This window comes from Coloeus monedula (genome assembly GCF_965178545.1).
Source record: "Coloeus monedula genome assembly, chromosome: 5".
NCBI classification, from domain to species: domain Eukaryota; kingdom Metazoa; phylum Chordata; class Aves; order Passeriformes; family Corvidae; genus Coloeus; species Coloeus monedula.
In genome coordinates this window covers 11,549,957-11,567,846 of record NC_138785.1, presented here as the reverse complement: position 1 = coordinate 11,567,846, position 17,890 = coordinate 11,549,957, and the positions used below count along the sequence as shown (strand labels likewise).

The 17,890-nt window shown below is 36.8% G+C and overlaps 1 protein-coding gene across 3 annotated transcripts in view; it reads right to left on the bottom strand.

Annotated features, from left to right (window-relative positions):
• Nucleotides 1–682: 682 nt before the first annotated feature.
• The window catches only part of IL15 (interleukin 15), a 47,915-nt gene continuing 30,707 nt past the window's right edge, over nt 683–17,890 (bottom strand). For all 3 annotated transcript variants that reach the window (XM_082281561.1, XM_082281560.1, XM_082281562.1), the window contains one exon: nt 683–17,877. In XM_082281561.1, coding sequence (XP_082137687.1) covers nt 17,764–17,877 — 114 coding nt within the window. In that variant the 3' untranslated portion in view covers nt 683–17,763. The remainder of the gene's footprint in view (nt 17,878–17,890) is intronic.

The following is a 17,890-nucleotide window of genomic DNA, read 5'->3' as shown; positions in this document are numbered from 1 at the left end:
TCTGATAAAACCATCTGGGCAGATGGGGCTATGATTAAGCTTAGGCTCTGAAAGGGTCAGAGAGCTAAATTTATGGTAATTAGAAAAATTTTTTGTTAGATTAAGTGTGTTAAGGTTAATAAGAATAGTTCTTTCGTGCAGTCCAGTGACTTAAGCATTCTGAAAATAGTAGTGGACTGCTAACTATATTTTGAGCAGATATTTAACTTTTATAATTCCCCTTTTGACATAACCTAGGTGTGTTCTAGGGCTTTGTGTGTCCTGAGGACTTCATGTTTGGGAACATTTGAACAAATAGGAGTCATAATGCAAAAAGTATTCTAGTTTTTGTGTAGATATGCATGTCTCTGCATATTTTAGAATTGTATCTGTGATTTTGCTTCAGGAAGAAACAGGCTTAATTCCCAATACTTCAAAACATTGCAGCGGTTTACATGTTTTGCTGTCTATCTATCCACACTGCTCCATGTGCATTACATATACAGACACACTACTGTATATTATCATGCAGGTGGGTTTAAGCACATTATAATATGTATGTAGTAACACACAGACACACACAGTTAATATGTTTTATAGACTACTAAAACTATATTCGTTACAAACTACTAACAAAACCCCAGACCATGACATGACAAAAGAATTAATTTCTTTTAAAACCTTTCTGGTTTTTTTCTGGATTGCAGAAGAGTATTTATTAAGCAAGAACAGTCTTTCAAACATACAAGATAGTACACTTCCATTAATTGATTTGTTTTAGTGACAGAGAAAAAGTAACACTTGTGGTAGAACAACCAACACACACCAAAAATTGCTATCTGGTTCCACACCATTTCATAAGACTTCCAAACAAAACAATTCCTTTTTTTTACAAAATTGTCCTTCTATAATTTGTTCTAAAACCTTTAATTAAAACATTTGGCAATGGGGATGTTGTGGGTTTTCTCTTACATTTCAGTTTAAAATATTTTGTGTTATTTTCTTTTAAAATGTAACTGTGTTGAAAATCATGGTTTCTCTTTGCTTCAGGTGACAACATTCCAAAAGAATGAGTATGACATATTTTGGTAGTTTGATTTTTGCTTTGACTATACAACTTTCTGGCAGCTTGTCTTACTGAGAAATCTTAGGTTATAACTGAAGTTAAACCATCCTCTAATTTTCTCACACATCGCTTTTTCAAAAGGGATAAACCAAAGATTTTATGCTGAATTTTACCCAGCTGTGTTTGATGGCATAAATGAGGGCAGAGGTTAAGCCTGACTGAAATTGGGACCTTCTAAAGAATTCAGCTGTGGGCATGTGAAAAGCAAAGCAATGCAGCTTATTCACAGCATCATCGCTCTTTTGAATCTGATGCTTTGATATGATGATTTGATACCAGTAAAATGGTCAAACATATTTTAAAATAAAAAGAGCAACTGAGTTGAGTGATAAAATAGTACAAATTGGAAATTTTTCATGTTTCACAAACTGCACAGTGCCACAGAATGAGACTGGAATATTTTTAATTACCCTTAAATGTGACTAAGCTGTGTGTAGGTATCAGAAGCAGGTAAGTCAGAGGAAGAAACCTTACTCCTCAGTAAGGATTTGGACCAACTGAGATAAGTCAACATATGTAGAAAATTAAATCTGATTTAATAATGATGAAATTAATAGAAAATTTTATTTTCAAAAATATGAAGGTTACTACTTTATTCAGTTCAAGAAGTGAGAAAAGAAATAACTGAGTGGACGGATATCATCACGGAGAGAAACCCCCTCAGACAGCAAGCTTTTAATTAAATCATTACAGATGCTGACCTAGGCATTAAGGGAAATCAATGTTTCTGGTTTGTACAGCATTTAAGGACATACAAGCAGATCCAGAAGTGAAGAGTGAAAAGCACCAGAATTCATGTGTGCATTGGCTTTACTCCTCCTGGGATCACTAAGGTCATTGGCAAAGCTCCTGCTGACCATAAAGTCACACGCTCAGGCCCAACTGCTCACACTGTTGTTTGGTTTTTGTTCATAAAGAAAACAGAGATTTATGAAACTGGAAAAACAAAAATTTCCTTGGGGTAATAGTGAGCTTCAAGAAGTTTAACAGCATTGGAATCTCACTGCAGCTGCAGTATTGGCCATTTTCCTTTACACAGGAGTTTGATGGAATTCTCTGTACAAAAAAATACCTGACTCTATTTGCACTTTTTAAAAACCCATGGCCTTTACTGTACTAGCAGTGCTGTTTTTAACACTAGATGTAACAAAAAAGGGATAGAAAACTTCTTTATAGAGATATATGTGCATTGCTAGGACTAGCAGTATTCCTTTTGGCTTGATTTTGTCTCTTTAGGTCAGGGATGCATGGAATGGGCTATTAACTTTTTCATGTTGGGCCCCTTCTAGTCTGCTAAACACGGAAGGCATGCAAGGTAGGTGATGGTGCTAAACAAGTTGCTTTAAGCACAGCTCCCAGGTATTCATCACTGAATGTAAGCCAGAAGATACAGTAATTGTTCTGTGTGAGAAACAGCATCTTTACTAATAGATGTTGTCTGAGGCTTGAAGTTTAGGATTTGTTGGATTATCAAAATTCCTTCCTTTGCATTAGTGATTTGAAATATCTCTTCATCAAATAAAATAATTTAGGTGGGATATGCAGTCATGTATAAGTAAACCAAGAAAGAGAATCCTAGTACTGGATGTCATTTACTCCCTACTCTTTGTAAATCTTACTGGGACTGTAATCTCCTCAGGGCAGTCACTGTCTACTATGCTGTGTTTGTGCAATGCCTAGCAGAACATGCCTCTACTTTTTCTTGCCTTCTGAGTGCTGTCTCAATACAAAATAAGTAACATCATTATGATTCCATTGTATTTCCTTCTTGTAATCAGGCCTGTCACAATACAAAAAATAAGACCACCAAGACTCTTAGCTATAATATTAGAACTGACTGCAGCAAGAAGCACTATTCTTTATTCTGAAAGAGAGTCCCTGATAAAAGTAGAATCTAAGACCTTTGAAAGACCAACTACAATTTATGCTTTATGTGGCTCTGTGGCAGGTAGTACAGTCTTCGAATAGAGGAGAGTAATGTCTTAACATCTATATCATTATGTGAGTTAAATGAGTTGTGGGCATTAGTAGGTAATGAACCGTAAGTTCTACTAACACTGAAGTTTAGAAGGTTATAGTGGAAACCTGGACACAGCTATGTTTGAATTTAGCCTATTAGCTCAAAATAGATCATCACCCCAAACTGTGAATTTTATATTCATGAATAAGCCTCCATAATTATAGAAGTAAGAGCAGCAATAATTACAATACATAATATGTAATCACTATTAAATAGGAGAACATTCCTTTGTTCAAATAGTCCTGTTGGTACTGTGGTGAGTAAATTCATAGGGGACTGAGTGGAAATTCATTTCTAGGCATTTGGAATTTGACTCCCAAGTTTTAAGATTAGTCTGCACACCACATTCCCATTACTTGTTCTTGTGATTGTGATTTTTGTAATCAACCTCATAAATGCATAAAGTATATAGCATTTTAAATATTCAAAGTACTGTAGAGTCATTACTGATAATTTTGCCCCTTTTATCCCCCCACAAAAAGAATAATTTCTTACTTCTCAATGTCTTTTTTCCCCCTCAGTGAAGTGTTATGTTCAGTGATGAATACTGAGAATTTCCAGGGTCTCTCAAGTTAATGCCTGATTAACTCCTGCTTCAGATTTGATGAGATCTTTCTCTGCCTGTCCTGAAACTGTGCTTGGACAGACTGGGGAATGGCAGATTATGATGCAGAGCTGGAAGTGCCAGAGACAGGAGGGCAAGACTCAAAATATGAACAGGTGGGAAACGAGATCTGAGAGAATTAGGAACCAACATGTTTTACCTACACATCCTCTTGTGTTTGGGGTGAATCAACTGATTCCCTAAGCAGGAAAACTGACAAACAGGGCAAAAACTGGGGGACAGGTTGAATTCACCTGGAGCTCTCTGCAGCCCTGATGAGTATGATATCTGTCCTAGGTGAAGTCTCTAAGATATCAATAACAGCACTTGTATACACGCTTGCCTTCGAGGCCTGAAATGTCATACAGCTGCTCTCAAATTTCCATGCACTACTGCCTAAACAGTCAGCCTCTTCTGTTGAGGACACTTAACAGGATTGTAGGATGCAAACAGTGCCTTGTATATGCATACAACTTGCTTGGTTTTCTTCAGCATCCGTCTGTAGGTGCTGCAAATTGCATGTTTAGCTTGTGCCTGAGCGGGCAAAGATTGACCGCTGTGGTCTAAAGAATCCACCTTTGCCCCACATGCTGCTGCTTATGTGAGGATGAGGAAGGCAATGGCAGCCCATATAAATAGCACAAATCCAAAGCAGATATTGTCCTACCAACACATCTGCCTCAGGTCTGCCAGGAAAAGGTCAGAAAGCTTTATTCTCTGAGATCCACAGATCTTTGGGTTCGGCTTCTGGTTCTGTCTTGTCTTCAACTCACATTTTCAGGAGTTTCTCCTTGCCCAGAAGGGCAGGGAAGAAAAGCAGGTTAATCAGAGGCAGGGAATGGGGGATGGATGTTACGATGCCTTTGGCGGTCGGGAGGAGGGTGGAGTTCTTTGTCTAGGATGGGTTGTGGAGTACGGGATGAGGTGGAGAGAAAACATGTCAGCAGAGGAACAGGGGAAGGGGGAAATGAAAAATTCCTGTTCCTCATGGTACCTTTCAAAGTGTCTTTCAGACACAAGACCTAAGCTGCCATATTTTTCATGGACAGCTTGCTCCCAGGCCTTCTCAGTTAAACCTGCTTAATACTCTTTTGCCTTCTACCAGCCTTTTCCCTCCCCCAGCTCCCCATGCTACCTCTTCCAACCCTGAAAAATACGATCCTTTTTCTGCCTCACATTCAATTTTGTTTTCATTGCTATATAACTTCTAGTCTTCTGTGCTATAAGTTAGTCCAATAGTGTGGAATCATCTTGTTGTTAATGTGCATGGTAGGAAATTATTATAATCTTACTGAAAGTAACCAATTGACTTAACTTTAATGCTGAACAAGTTCTAAATAGGCATCTTGAAAAAATAATGCTGCACCGAGATGCCCATTCCATCAAAATTCTTTAAATCAGACTTCAGGTAAATAGAATACTAGTGAAGGGCAAGGGCTTTTCTTGTTTGCTCAACAAGTCTTTGCAGAACAATAAATATATTTCTATTAGAATGTGACTGGGAGATAATCCTATAATGAAATGCACTCAAGTATTTTCAATTACTTGTTCAAAGGGAAGTACTTCATAAAAGGGAGCAGTATTAAGTGTGATCTGAAAGGAAACTCTTCCCAGTGCCTAGCTAGAGGAGCATATGCCAAGGTAAAATCAGATGTAAAGTGTCAACTGTTGGTTGGTTGCATTATAGGAATGAACCCTCTTGAAACTACAGATCAGTCTGTCTGATTTCTGTGCTGTGTTTCAATGCACAGTGAGCTCTTTTGTCTGTGGTTTTCTGTTTTAATTGTCTATAGTGTTGCTAAGTACCTAAGAGAGCCAAGGCATTTGGCTTAATCTGGAAGGAGTACACTAAGAAATTACATGCAAAACTTCTAATCTATCCTTAAATTGAAAATGTTGCTGTTTTCTATGAAAATATTAATCCAGGAGTGATAATTAAAATCTGAAATTCTTTATAATAGCTTTTATTGACCATCAAGCAGATGTGTAATGCAGTTAAAATGCACAGAATACAATATGAAAAAAAAATTCTCTTTAAAGCCATTTTTTAAGGTTCAGAACACTGATCTTATTTATACACACCCCCACTATCATGTCCACTCTCATAAGTACTATTGGCATATTGTTCCTAGTGGGCTGAGTTAAAAACACCATGAGTCAGACTGCTGTTTCCAGGATTCTATAGGAATCAGGACAAACTTAACATAAAGTATAACTAACTAATTGTTTTCATGTTCTTCATGAGGAGCTTAATTTCCTGGTGAACAGCACAGAACGAAAGCATGACACCATCCATTATTATTATCTGTCATTCTATAGTTTAAGAAAACTGACACTCAAAAGCCAACTGGACATGGTTGTGGCCAACCTCCTCTAGATGACTCTGCCTGACCAGAGTTGGTTGGACCAGATGACCTTTAGAAGTCCCTTCAATCTCAACCATCTGGTGATTTCTAAACCAGAGCTTAAGCCTTTACCTAAATGGAATTCCAAGACAAGTGTTTTATATGCTCGGACACGAACAGACAAATGTTTCATGGCATTTCCGAATTCTTTAGTGAAGATGTAAATCTTCTCTGTGCAATCCCATGACAGTTATCCTTTTCCTTTGCATACTTTAATAGATGGACAATATCTTTACATGCTTCTCTATAGACCAAAAAAAAAAAAAAAAGATTCAGGTCTGTGCCTGACTTACACCTGCAGAACTATATGCCTTGCACATTGCTAAAGAACACTCACAACTAAATTGCCTGCCCATTATGACTGAAAAAAATCTCATCTCACATCTATTTTTATTAAATTTAATCAAAATTTGCTAGAAAAATATAGGTATAATGTTTTTTATTATCTTAAATGAGTTTTCATTAGAACTTTGATCCAGCAAAAACCCAGTCTAGTAATGGAATTTCTAAAGTTACTTCTACTAAGTACAGCACTACAAACACCTTTGGGTGTTCGTGACTAATCATGAGGTATATAAAGCATGTGCTAAAAATGAAATCGTAGGAAAGGACGAAGTGTGTGAGCACTGAAAACACAAGGGTTATTTTCAGTCTTTCAGCTACAGCTGTCAGTTCAAGGAAAATTTTGATCCCTTCGTGGAAATTGTGCATTTACCCCCAACAATATATCTCCCTCCAAATCAACCTGGCACTCATGAGCTGTCTACTTTGCAAGCTTACTAGAAAAATATGCTTGAAAGAGAGATTTTTATTACTCATTCCTTCATCCTATTGCTAGATCAGCAGCCCAGTCATGCCTTTTTTGTTTCTGGTTTTGTTAGTGCTACTTTTTTTCTTTTTATTTTTTTAATTTACAGGTACTCTAATAAGTGTATCATGGATGTCTAAGATTTAAAGAGAGATATTGTTGTGATTTAGTCTAATGGTTATAATTTATCATCTGCTGTCTGTTCCATGAAAGAAGTTGTACAACTGCATGTGTTTCAAGAATTTTTTTTTAATAAACTTGGTGTTACTTGAACACTTCCAAGAAGAGGTTATATAGTTCACTGAGCTAGACAGATTCTATTTATGTCAACTATTACTGTTGCAGTAATAATAATAATAAATACCCCTTTAATTTCTTAGAAGTTGTTTGAGAAATCCTCCAACGTGAAGGGCCAGAATGCAGCAAAGATTTTCACTTTTGGTGTTTTTTTAACTGTTCTAGCGAAATACTAAACACTAATATGCAGTTTAAGCCTGCAATGCTCTTGAGAGCTCAGATTAATCTTTCAGAGTAGGTTTCCTTTTGATGGTCTGAGGACATTCACAGTCAAAACTCATTTGTGTTTTCTTCTGTGGTAGTGTGATGGCTCTGCAGGGAGGAAAGGACTGCATACATTTGTTCATTAACCCTCACTTTGGTAAGAAACCCTCTCTGGGACCACACAGACATAGAAATGGGAGCACAAGAGAACGCATATCCAGTTTGTTAACCTGGTTGTAAAGCTTACAAATTACTCCTGGCCATGTAGTTTGGAAAGCTATTACTAGGATGTGTGCTTTGTCTGCATGGAACTTCAGCATTGCTTAATTGGTATGTTCCCTTTGGATACTTGGTTGAAAAGTTCAGTTTGTCACAGTTAATCTTTAATCCACAGCAACTCCAAAATGTGCTTAGTGCACTGAATATGCTGAGTAGTGCATGTTGAGGATGGAACAATAAATTGAGAGGTCATTTGTGTGCAGTGAAGTGTGATTAGGGATCTCTGTAATTTGCAGGCCTCTGAGCTCAAAAGGGCAATAGCTCTGTACTGACAGTGCACAGAATGAGTACTGTGGGTTGACCTCTGGGCCAAACACATCCCCATCTTTCCACTCACTCCCCTCCTCAGCAGGGGGACTTCCAAAAGTGTTTACCTGCAAGACAGGTGGATGGCTGGACAGCTAGTTAGATATTTTCAGTAGCAGGGGATAAGAGATGTTCAGGGGTTCTTTGTTGGCTGATTACAGTGCACAGCTGACAAGAACTTTTCGTATGTGCATTGTCTGCTTTTTGCCATTTAACATTGGATCTTATGTATGTTCACATGAGTCCCTAAGAAAGATTACACCTCTAGCAACTCTATGTTTAAAGAAGGACTGTGAGGGTAAGGAGACAAATTACATATTTATGTCAGCAGGCATAGAAAGATTACTAATTTTGACTTATTTATAAATATATTTGAGGTTAAATAGCAAGGAAAAAGGAACTAATTTAATTAGAGAAAATATTAGTTGTTCTTTCTTTTGATCCTGCGATCAAGAGCCTGGCCATGAGTGAGTTTACCACTTCGCTGTAGTTGGGAATATCCTTTTAGCTGAAAGGTGTATATCAGTCTGAAATTTGACCCTTACAGCAGAGGAGTTGCTACCAGTGACTCATCTCAGTTACCTTTCTCATTTTCTTTTGCTTTTATAAAATTCTTTCAAATTCCTGAAAAGAAGGCATCTAAACAATACAGCATTGATAGCTGTCCACAGCAGAAGGCTGGTGATGCACAGACTTCTGTAAATTCTGCTTCTCATCCCAAGGAGTTGTCATCTCATTGCTCCTCAACTTCCTTGTTCTAAGCAGGATAATGCCATTCTCACAACCCAAATGAAAGGCTGTGTCCTGGAGGCATGATCTAACCCTGAAGGTGTAACCATATGCTTTAAGGGATTTCTTTAAAAGCCTAAAGCCTAACTCAAAGAAATGCTGGAAGGGAGACTATAAGGAAGATGATAAGACAAAAAAATTAGTAATATACAAAACTAAAATTAAATTATAGTCATCTGGCTCATGTTCAAATAATTTATTTTGCTTATCAATTTTTAAAAATTTTCTCTTTATTCTTTATTTAACCCTCTACCCTCAGCAAGGGTGTTATATTGAATTTCTAACTCTTGAAATGATTACAGAGAAGTTATAAAAATTCAGACTTATGTTTTACAGTAATGTTCCCCTGTTAGAATATATTCTGAGAAAGTTTTGAGTATTTGTATGTGGAATAAAAATGGAGTTAAATCTCCTTTGATTCTAAAAGCACTTGTATATATTTTGGACAACTCACATCTCTGATTTTAATTAGTAAAAAGCACTTTCAGGTCTTTCATCAAGGAAAAATACAAGAAATTTCAAGCACAATGTGGATTTTACCATTATATTTGCAAAACAAGAATGAGTTTACAATTCATTGTAGAACTATTGCCAAAGGTACATATCAGATAGTATTTGAGCAATCTTGGAAAAAATCTACAAGAAACACTTGTATTCAAAGGAGATTGAGTTTTACATTTACACAAGGAATGGAAAATTCTTAACGGCTTTAGATACAGCCAAGATTTTTACTGTTGAGCTGGTTTTTCTGGATTGACTGAGAACCATTATTGACTTACTTTAAGTTGCCTTTTTTTGTTTGTTTGAAGATAGTGAAAGTTGAAAATTCCAGTAAGACTTTTTGGAGTAGAGAATAAAAACCACTGTAAATTTCCCTCAAGTACTGAGAAAGTTTGAGAATGTAATCTATACTCTTTATATGCCACTAGGTATTTTCCTAGGAATTGTGAAAAATGCAAACTACTTCGCTACATGATTTTTGACAAAAAATATTTATTCTCTTTTTACAATAACATCAGTTGACTTATAATAAACCTCCAGCTTAAGTTGCTTCAAACACTGTTTCTCAAGATGCAATATGTTTCTGGTAGAAAATATTTTCAAGTAAAAAAAATTATTTGCAACTCTGCTTACAAACCAGAAAACAACCAGTGATGAAGCATGATTAGATTTCTGAGCTCTCTTGAAATGCTTTTGTTGTAGCAACAGCTGTGAGAGAATATTGTTTGAAGTAAACACCTTTTCTTTGCAGAAATATTGTCCAGCTGCACTGTTCAAGTTACAAGTTACAACATATGTCCCCGTATCCTAACTATTGTGCGAAGTGTAACTCCCTTAAAGAGAAGAGGGCTGTAGAAGGAAGCACATACAATGCTTTTTACCATTAATCAAGAAGGTGGGAAGGGTAAAGGCAGATCTTGTTTTTTATCATTAATAAACAAAAGTGTTCCCAGCACGGGATGGCATTGTAAACAGTGAATATGTTACTTAGTTCTTACTTCCTTTATCTCAGAACCTTGAGATTTGCTAGTCTCAGCATTCAGGGGCATGATATGCAGCTAAGAAAACAGCTGTGCATTATCTTCCTCCTCAGTTTCCCAGAGTTTGGATGATTGTGGTGGTTACAAAGTACTTTAGGTGTTAGAGATTACCATTACTGAGTTGGTTTGCACTTGAAATGCTACTTGTAGCTGGTCAGGGAGAAAGAATGCTCTGGTTTCAACATACAGTACTCCTTGAGTTGGTCATGGTGTGCAGACTTGGAAGATGCAGGTAACAGCTTAGTGAGAGGAGTCACAGATATCTGAGTGTTAAATTCCAAATATTGTCAACTTTAATATTTAGTGTTTGGAATAACTTCAAGGACCAGAGGGAAAAAGAATACTTTCTATGCCTTCATCCTATCTTATAGCATATTTGTCAACAATGCTATTATTTGTGTCCTGTCCCTTTAGGTCAATGCAGCTTAAAATTGCTCCTTGCTTTCTGGGACTAAATGCAGACTCATTAATTCATGTGGCCAAGCCCAAATAGGCTGTGCTGTGCCTGTTGGCCTCCCCAGCCTTTCTTTTTATTTGTATATGCATAGAGGCCTTTCATAAAGTCCAGAGAACACAGCTTTGAAATTTTTATTTTAAGGCAGCTTTCCTGGAAGAAAATGTTCTGTATAAACACCATGTTCCAAGATAGTCTCACAGCTATCATCACCATCCTACTTGGCTGGCAGTGGGACTTCCAGGAGCTCCGCTGCACAGAGACAGAAATTATGGCTTCTCAATAGCTGTTTCCAAAGAGCCACTGGCTGCTGGTGATGGTGCCTTTCCCTGTGCACTGAGGAGGACAGGGCATCATTTCTGTAGCTTGACTTAACTGTCAGTCACCAGATAACTGAGACCCTATACAAGCATGTTATCTGCGGAAGCTTATGTCCCAGCTCTGATGCCCCCTTTGTGGAAGTTTGTCTGCTTAAGATTCCTTCACCACTGCTGAAATAAGTCACTGACTATCCAGAATTATCTGTGCTTTCAGAAGATCCCAGAAGGTCACGATGGGGAAAAAAGGGGACATAAAACTGACAACCCCCCCCCCATTTAGGTCTTTAAGACAGTGCTTAACATCTGCATCTTATCTGTTGTAGCTGGAGAACTTAAAACTTACACACAACTTCAGAAATTCACTGAATTCTGTCTAAGTTGTCCCAGATAGATCTTCATAATTTATTAGTGGTATAAAATACTGGAAGATGAGGTCCTAAAAAGGAATTATGCAATTTGATAAAACTACCCTACAGCCAAGGGATTTTGGTTAAGTTAACTTATCCAAATGACTGATACCTACTGCTAGGAAGATTGTCTGGGGTAAAATAAAGCCCGGTCACTGTCCTGCAGTAGGAATTATAAGAGAGAGAAATGTTGTCTGAAGACTTCAGTTAAAACTTTAAAATGTCAAATGATGCATGAAAGCATGAAGCTTGTTATAGAAAAAAGTTGCAGAAATTATTCATAATGATCTAATTTTCTTTGAATTAGTTGTAGCAAGCTTGCCAAAGGAACAACCAAAGGAAATGTAATTTCTCATTTGTTATCTTCAACTAATAAATTAAAAAGAAGATTTTTGGAAAATATGATTTTAAAAGCCACAATTAAGATTAATGAGGAGAAGAAATTCCCAGCTGTTATAATGGATTATGATTAACACCTGCTATTCAGTATCACTGCCTCAGAGGACAGGGGAGTTTCAGGTACTACGGACTGAATACACTGACCTGAATGCCTTGAGATTGACCAAAAGTATGGTTTCACTTCTCAGTACTGCATTGAAAAACAGTAGATTCTACCAATCATAAGAAATACTAGATTTTTTCTTTTCTTGATACAGAAAATTCTGGCTCATTGGGAAACTAATGGCTCAAAAGACCCCCGAGCTGGGATTACTAGTATGTCCTGTATTACTGCAAGACTATAGATTTCCAGTTAACTGCAGGGAGTATGTGACTCTTAGAAGAGCTGGGAAAGGCAACTTTTAAAAAGAATTATTTCTCAGTTTTATCTGTGGCACAGATACACTGTTTCAATTAATGTTATCATTGTTTGTGTCATATTTCAACAACATAAGTATATTTTAAATTTCTCTTAAATTCTCTTTTGTCACTTTATCGAGGTCTGTTGTGTGTGGTAGAGCAGCCATTAAGGTTCTGTAAGGATTACTGATATACAATATTTCATCTTGAAAAGCTGAATGCAGTTCTTTCCTGAAAGACATTAAATAAAAAAAACCTGCAAGCTGATGGATTCTGTTCACCTGACAACAAAATACTGTATTTCGGTCTAATGAAGGTTCTTTCAGCAACACTGTCAATGTATCTTAAAATTTGATTTCAAGAAAGCATCTTGACTTAGAAGAAGTTGCTTGCAGTTCTTTGTTTTCCTTTACTAAAACTTGTAAAAGCAGTACATTAGAAACAGTTCTAATGTACAGGAAAGCCCTGAGGAGTATTAAGTCCCACTAGGAAAAGAAAAAAAGGGGCAAAATTTGTATGGCTGAGGACTTTGTGGAATTACAGTCTGGAGGTGAAACCACGCTGTTGTTTTTCCTTGCCTAGGGAATTCGAATACAATGAGAGACTGTGTTACAAGATAAATCTTATATAAATATTCAGGTTTAGAAATTTGAAGGAACTGTGGACACATCCCACTGGAATATAAACACTTTTATGTTCCCTATTAATATCAGATTTTGAAGGAATAGGATGAAAGATTCAATTCTTTCCTTAGGTGACATAGCATCAGAATTGATAGGAACTGTCATGATGCATTCCTGTTGGATATGTTTTTACAAAGGGACTATAATCAATTAAACCAGGATGACTCAATTCTTTTATTTTGTTTATGAGAACACGTTCTAAAGATTATGCCTCACACATTAGATAACTCCTGATATTTCTTTGGCTGCTTCCCTCCCAATTCATCATCTGCCTGAGATTTTAAAGCTTTAACCCAGTAGTCACCATTCATCTCTGAAAATCTGATTCAGACTCAGAAGGAAGAGAAGCAGTATAAGATAGTAATTTGTATGTTAAAGTTAAAATAAGCTTTTTTAGCCTTTGGTATTTCTCAAGAAAATTCCCAGAAAACCCCCGATTTCAGTTTCTGTTCTAACTTCACTCCTTTTCCTCCTATATGTTTTTAACTTTTAGAGGTAGTGAGGTGCTTATGTCATGGCAGAGGTAAGTCAGTCATCTAAGCAGATTTTTCATTCTTTACTGTATTGCCTCATCTTTTCCCCCATTTTTAGAAAGCCAATTGATTCCTGGTTGGCTTGACTTGGTCAAGAAAATACCACATCTAATAAGCATGTAGAAGAGGGTGAGGTTATGAAATGTATTTATTTCCTTTTGTCTTTATTTAAGGTGTTGATTATTGGCTTAATTAAGCCTTTTGATAAGAAGAGGTGAATTCTCTGACATTGTTTGAAGGAAACTATTTGGAAGGAGATGGTTTCAAGGTGCTGATTTTAACTTTTTGTTGAAAAAATGCTTAGCTTGCTCATTTATGGCTTTCTTTTCCTCCCTAAGTGCATGAGAGTAAAATTCCACAGAGTTCATATGAGCAAAGTTTGTTTCTTCTCTGCCTCTAGAGAAGATATAACCCTTTAGACATTACAGAATGTCCCTTTCAAGTATGGCTCGGTGTCATGCTGATCAGTCTCCTGATGCTGTACAGAAATTCCAGCATGTGATGCTGTTCCTATTGCTACTAAGTTTTGCCTTCATATGTATAAGCTGCAAGTGAAGGCCACTTTGGATAAAAATTAATATTATTTCTATTCTCAAGAACACCAATATCGACTTGAAGATACAATGAAATTTGTGTCTCTTGCTTTGATTTGATCCACTTGTTCTGAGCAGCAAATTCATTCTCACATTCTTAATTCTCCTGCCAAGATATCCTATTATGACCTTGACTCAGAGACTCAGGACAGGAATGTCCCAAGAAAGCTGCCTTTAGCTCCTGTTAAGATGAAGACATGAATGATTTGACTGCATTTGAAGAGTTCTGGGAAGTACTCTTTGAAATTTACTGTTGAACTTTCCAATTGCAGGCAAATTTCCTTATTTTCATCCATCCCCTTGCTGAATTCTGCTGCTCAGAAAGATGTGGTGCAGTTGATTCACAGTGAGTTGGAATAATTTTGCTTTCACTGTTATCATTTAAGGTGGCTTTCACTCATTTTCCTTCCTCCTTTTTGCTCTCATTCCTGTAGTGGATGTTTCATGTTCCTTGTGTTTCTGATACTACAAGGAAGGGGTTGGCACCTCAGTCACCTGTCAGTATAACTGTGATGAGGGCAAGTCTTGTGATACAGGAGTTGTTGATAATACAACTAGGCTAATCTCAGGTTACTTTATTATCATATTGTTCCTATATATTTGTTCCATATTATTCCTATGAGAAATGCAACTAAATATTAAGAGCTTCATTTTGTTGGGGTGTTGCCCACATTAAAATAGAAAAGGGTTTAGAGTCAAAGATTCACTAGGATGACAGGGCTCTTAGTTTGGGGTTAGTGGGCAGCAGAGCCACAGTAACTATGATGCAGCTGCCTGGACAAATGAGTTAACAACAACTGTGTGTGTAATTGATGTACTTGGAATGTTGTGGTTTCTACAGTAACTACCCACCTTGGGTGCTATTGAAGGTTGAAGCAGCTGAAACAGTGCTTTATCCATGGAGAATGCCTGTTGATATCTATATATACTATATAGATATATAGATCTCAAATACACTGCTTGCCCTCCTTTGTAAGTGTTACCACTGTACATTGGGCTGGCTGACTCAAATATTCATTGTCTCTCTGAGCTTTTGCCACATGGAGCTGCTTAAAGTACATTTCTTTAGTATTATTTTGCTCACATAACCATATGAACAAAACGGATAATCTGAAATTGCTGTTGATCCCCCAGCTATCTCACTGCATGTAAAGAACTACTTCTTTTATATTTTCCTCAAAACAGTGAAGGTCCCAACAAGAAATGTATCTGTAGCTCAGAATTTAAAATGTCTGTGAAATCATCTGAGCAGTACACGATCAACAGGTGCTTGAACATTTGGGAGCCACTAGAGGCAACATTCTATGGATGAACAACTCATATTTATCTTCAGGGTCCAATAAAACAAGAAGGCAGAGGATGTCAGACAGGATAATGCTACTTGCATTGTCCTGTTAGGATATAGAAAAGAAATGTGGATACCAAATAGTAGGAATGGAAAGGAAAAGCAGATTTTAAATTATTGCAAAGTCAGGAACACCGAACTATGTAGTCTAAAACTTCTGTGGAAGAGCTTTTTTCTTCTCTTCTAATGTCAAAAGGTAGAGTTATTGTTCTTTCTGTACATAGAAACACTCTGCTGTGAGTCACCTTAGTCCCCAAATTGAGCAGGATTAATTGGAGAAAATACAGTATTAATCTTTTCCTTACTTTTTGCCAACAGCAGTTGGAAAATATTAGCTAGTAAATGCCACACAAATAACTCAAACTTGTATAGAAGAAATACCTTCTTCAATCTGGGGATGTTTACTTCAAAAGTAGCCATTCTGAATCAGTTTTTACTGTTCTGCCTACAGGACTAAGAAGTCAGATCAGATGTGTCCACGTTTTTCCTCTGGAATACATATGAATTTCCTAATTAAAAAAAAAAAACAAACAAAACCCCAAACAAATAACAAGCTGGCCTTAATTTAGACCACCCTTTATATCAATCAGACAATTTATTGTAACCATTGGATTCAGGATGTAGTAAAGCTGGCTGCTTAGCTCTCAGGAAAAAGTAAGCCCTAGGAGAAATGTTGGACAGATTAGAAAATGGCCTCTTTCCATTCCAGAATATGCACCTGGACCAGGTGGAGGTAAAATGAAATAAAAGGGATATGGCCAGTGTCCAACAGAAAGTGGATAACAGGGTGACAAGCTGAGGGGTCACAGACTTAGCAATATTTTTTGAAAAGACAAATTCACAGTATTTAAAATATTTGCCACTGGTAAATGTGTTAGTGAAAAACAAAATAAAATTAATCAGTAAATTTATTTTCAAAATGGTCAAGATAAAGAAAACTCTGAGCAAAGCAGCTCTTTGGTTCTCCCATCATGAGTATAATGCTGCTCTCTCAAAGCTAGAAATAAGGAAAGTCCCTTTATTTCTTTGAAGTTGTAACTTGGTGTTACCTTTCCTGTGCATATGACATCAGGAAGGGAAATCATATTCAGTGCATACTGAATTAAGGAAAAATTTTAAATGTAGGACCATTTTATCTCATCCAAACTACGTAATAAACACTTCTGTTGTTGATGTTTTGTGGTGGCAAATAATTTATTTATTTTGTGATATGTCTACTAGTGATTAATGCTGACATCAATGTGCTTATAAATTTACCAACCTGTCTGTCTACAAGTCCCCTGGAAGATGACATCCCACATGCTCACATTTATGTTCTTCCTCTTGCAGTTTACTGGAGATTCATCTCCTCAGAGTGCTAAAGATTAACTGTTGGGAGCATCCCAACAATAAGAGAGAAGCAGGCAGTGTGTTTGCTGCCATAATGAGATTGAGACTTCCTTCCTGGTAAGTGGACAGCTGAATGACTCAGCCATTTATCAGCTGAAGACAGAGAAATGGAAGTGCCTGGAGAAAAGAATTACTTATTATGGATGGCAGCTGGTATGACATGGATATGAATCATGAGGAAAGCAGTTAGTTTAGAAAGAGCCCAAAGAAGACTGGGAAACATAGCAGAAATACCAGAGGACAGCTGACTGCATTGAGTCATAGAAATATAGTTAAGATTTCCAGTAACTGGTCAAAAGTGATTTGTGCCTTCAAAGTTCTTTCCCAAAAGGAGACTAAAGTTACGAACCCTACTTCACAGGAAAGATTTCTACCACATAGTTTTGGGGTTTTTTTAAGTGCATAAAAGACTCGGTCACCTCCTTTGTTCAGAGAATGAAATTAACATTCCTTTGGTTGAAATTTCAATTGAAATCTTTGGTAACTGATAAAGGAGTTGTAGTCATTACATTAATTAATAAAGTCATGTTAGAGGTAACAAATGAAGGAACAAAACATGTTGTCATTGGACAGCAGAACCAAGCACCAGCTTTACCTTCTGTGAGAAGACTGGAGATAATTTTTAATGCCCTTATGCTAGCATTGTACCAAAGGGGGAAAGGGCAAGGAAGAGTCTTTAAATAAATATTCTAACTTTTGACTTTGAGTTCTTGAGTAGAAGAAGTAATTGATTTTACCTGAAAACCACAATGGAAATAGATATACTAAGAGATAGCCAAGAGGATTGTAAATTGTGCTCTTTTTCCAGTTTATTTTTGGAGATAATCTAATTTCTCTGAAGATGTTCATGTAAGAATCTTGTTTCCCAGCCTGCGTCTTTTGGTCAGTGTTTGCAATCCCTCTGTATAACCTTAACAAAATTCTGCACAAATTCTGCAAAATTTTTTTCTTCATATTCTTCACATTCTTTGCATTTTTCTGATTTTGTGGAAGTCAACTGAAAAACAAAA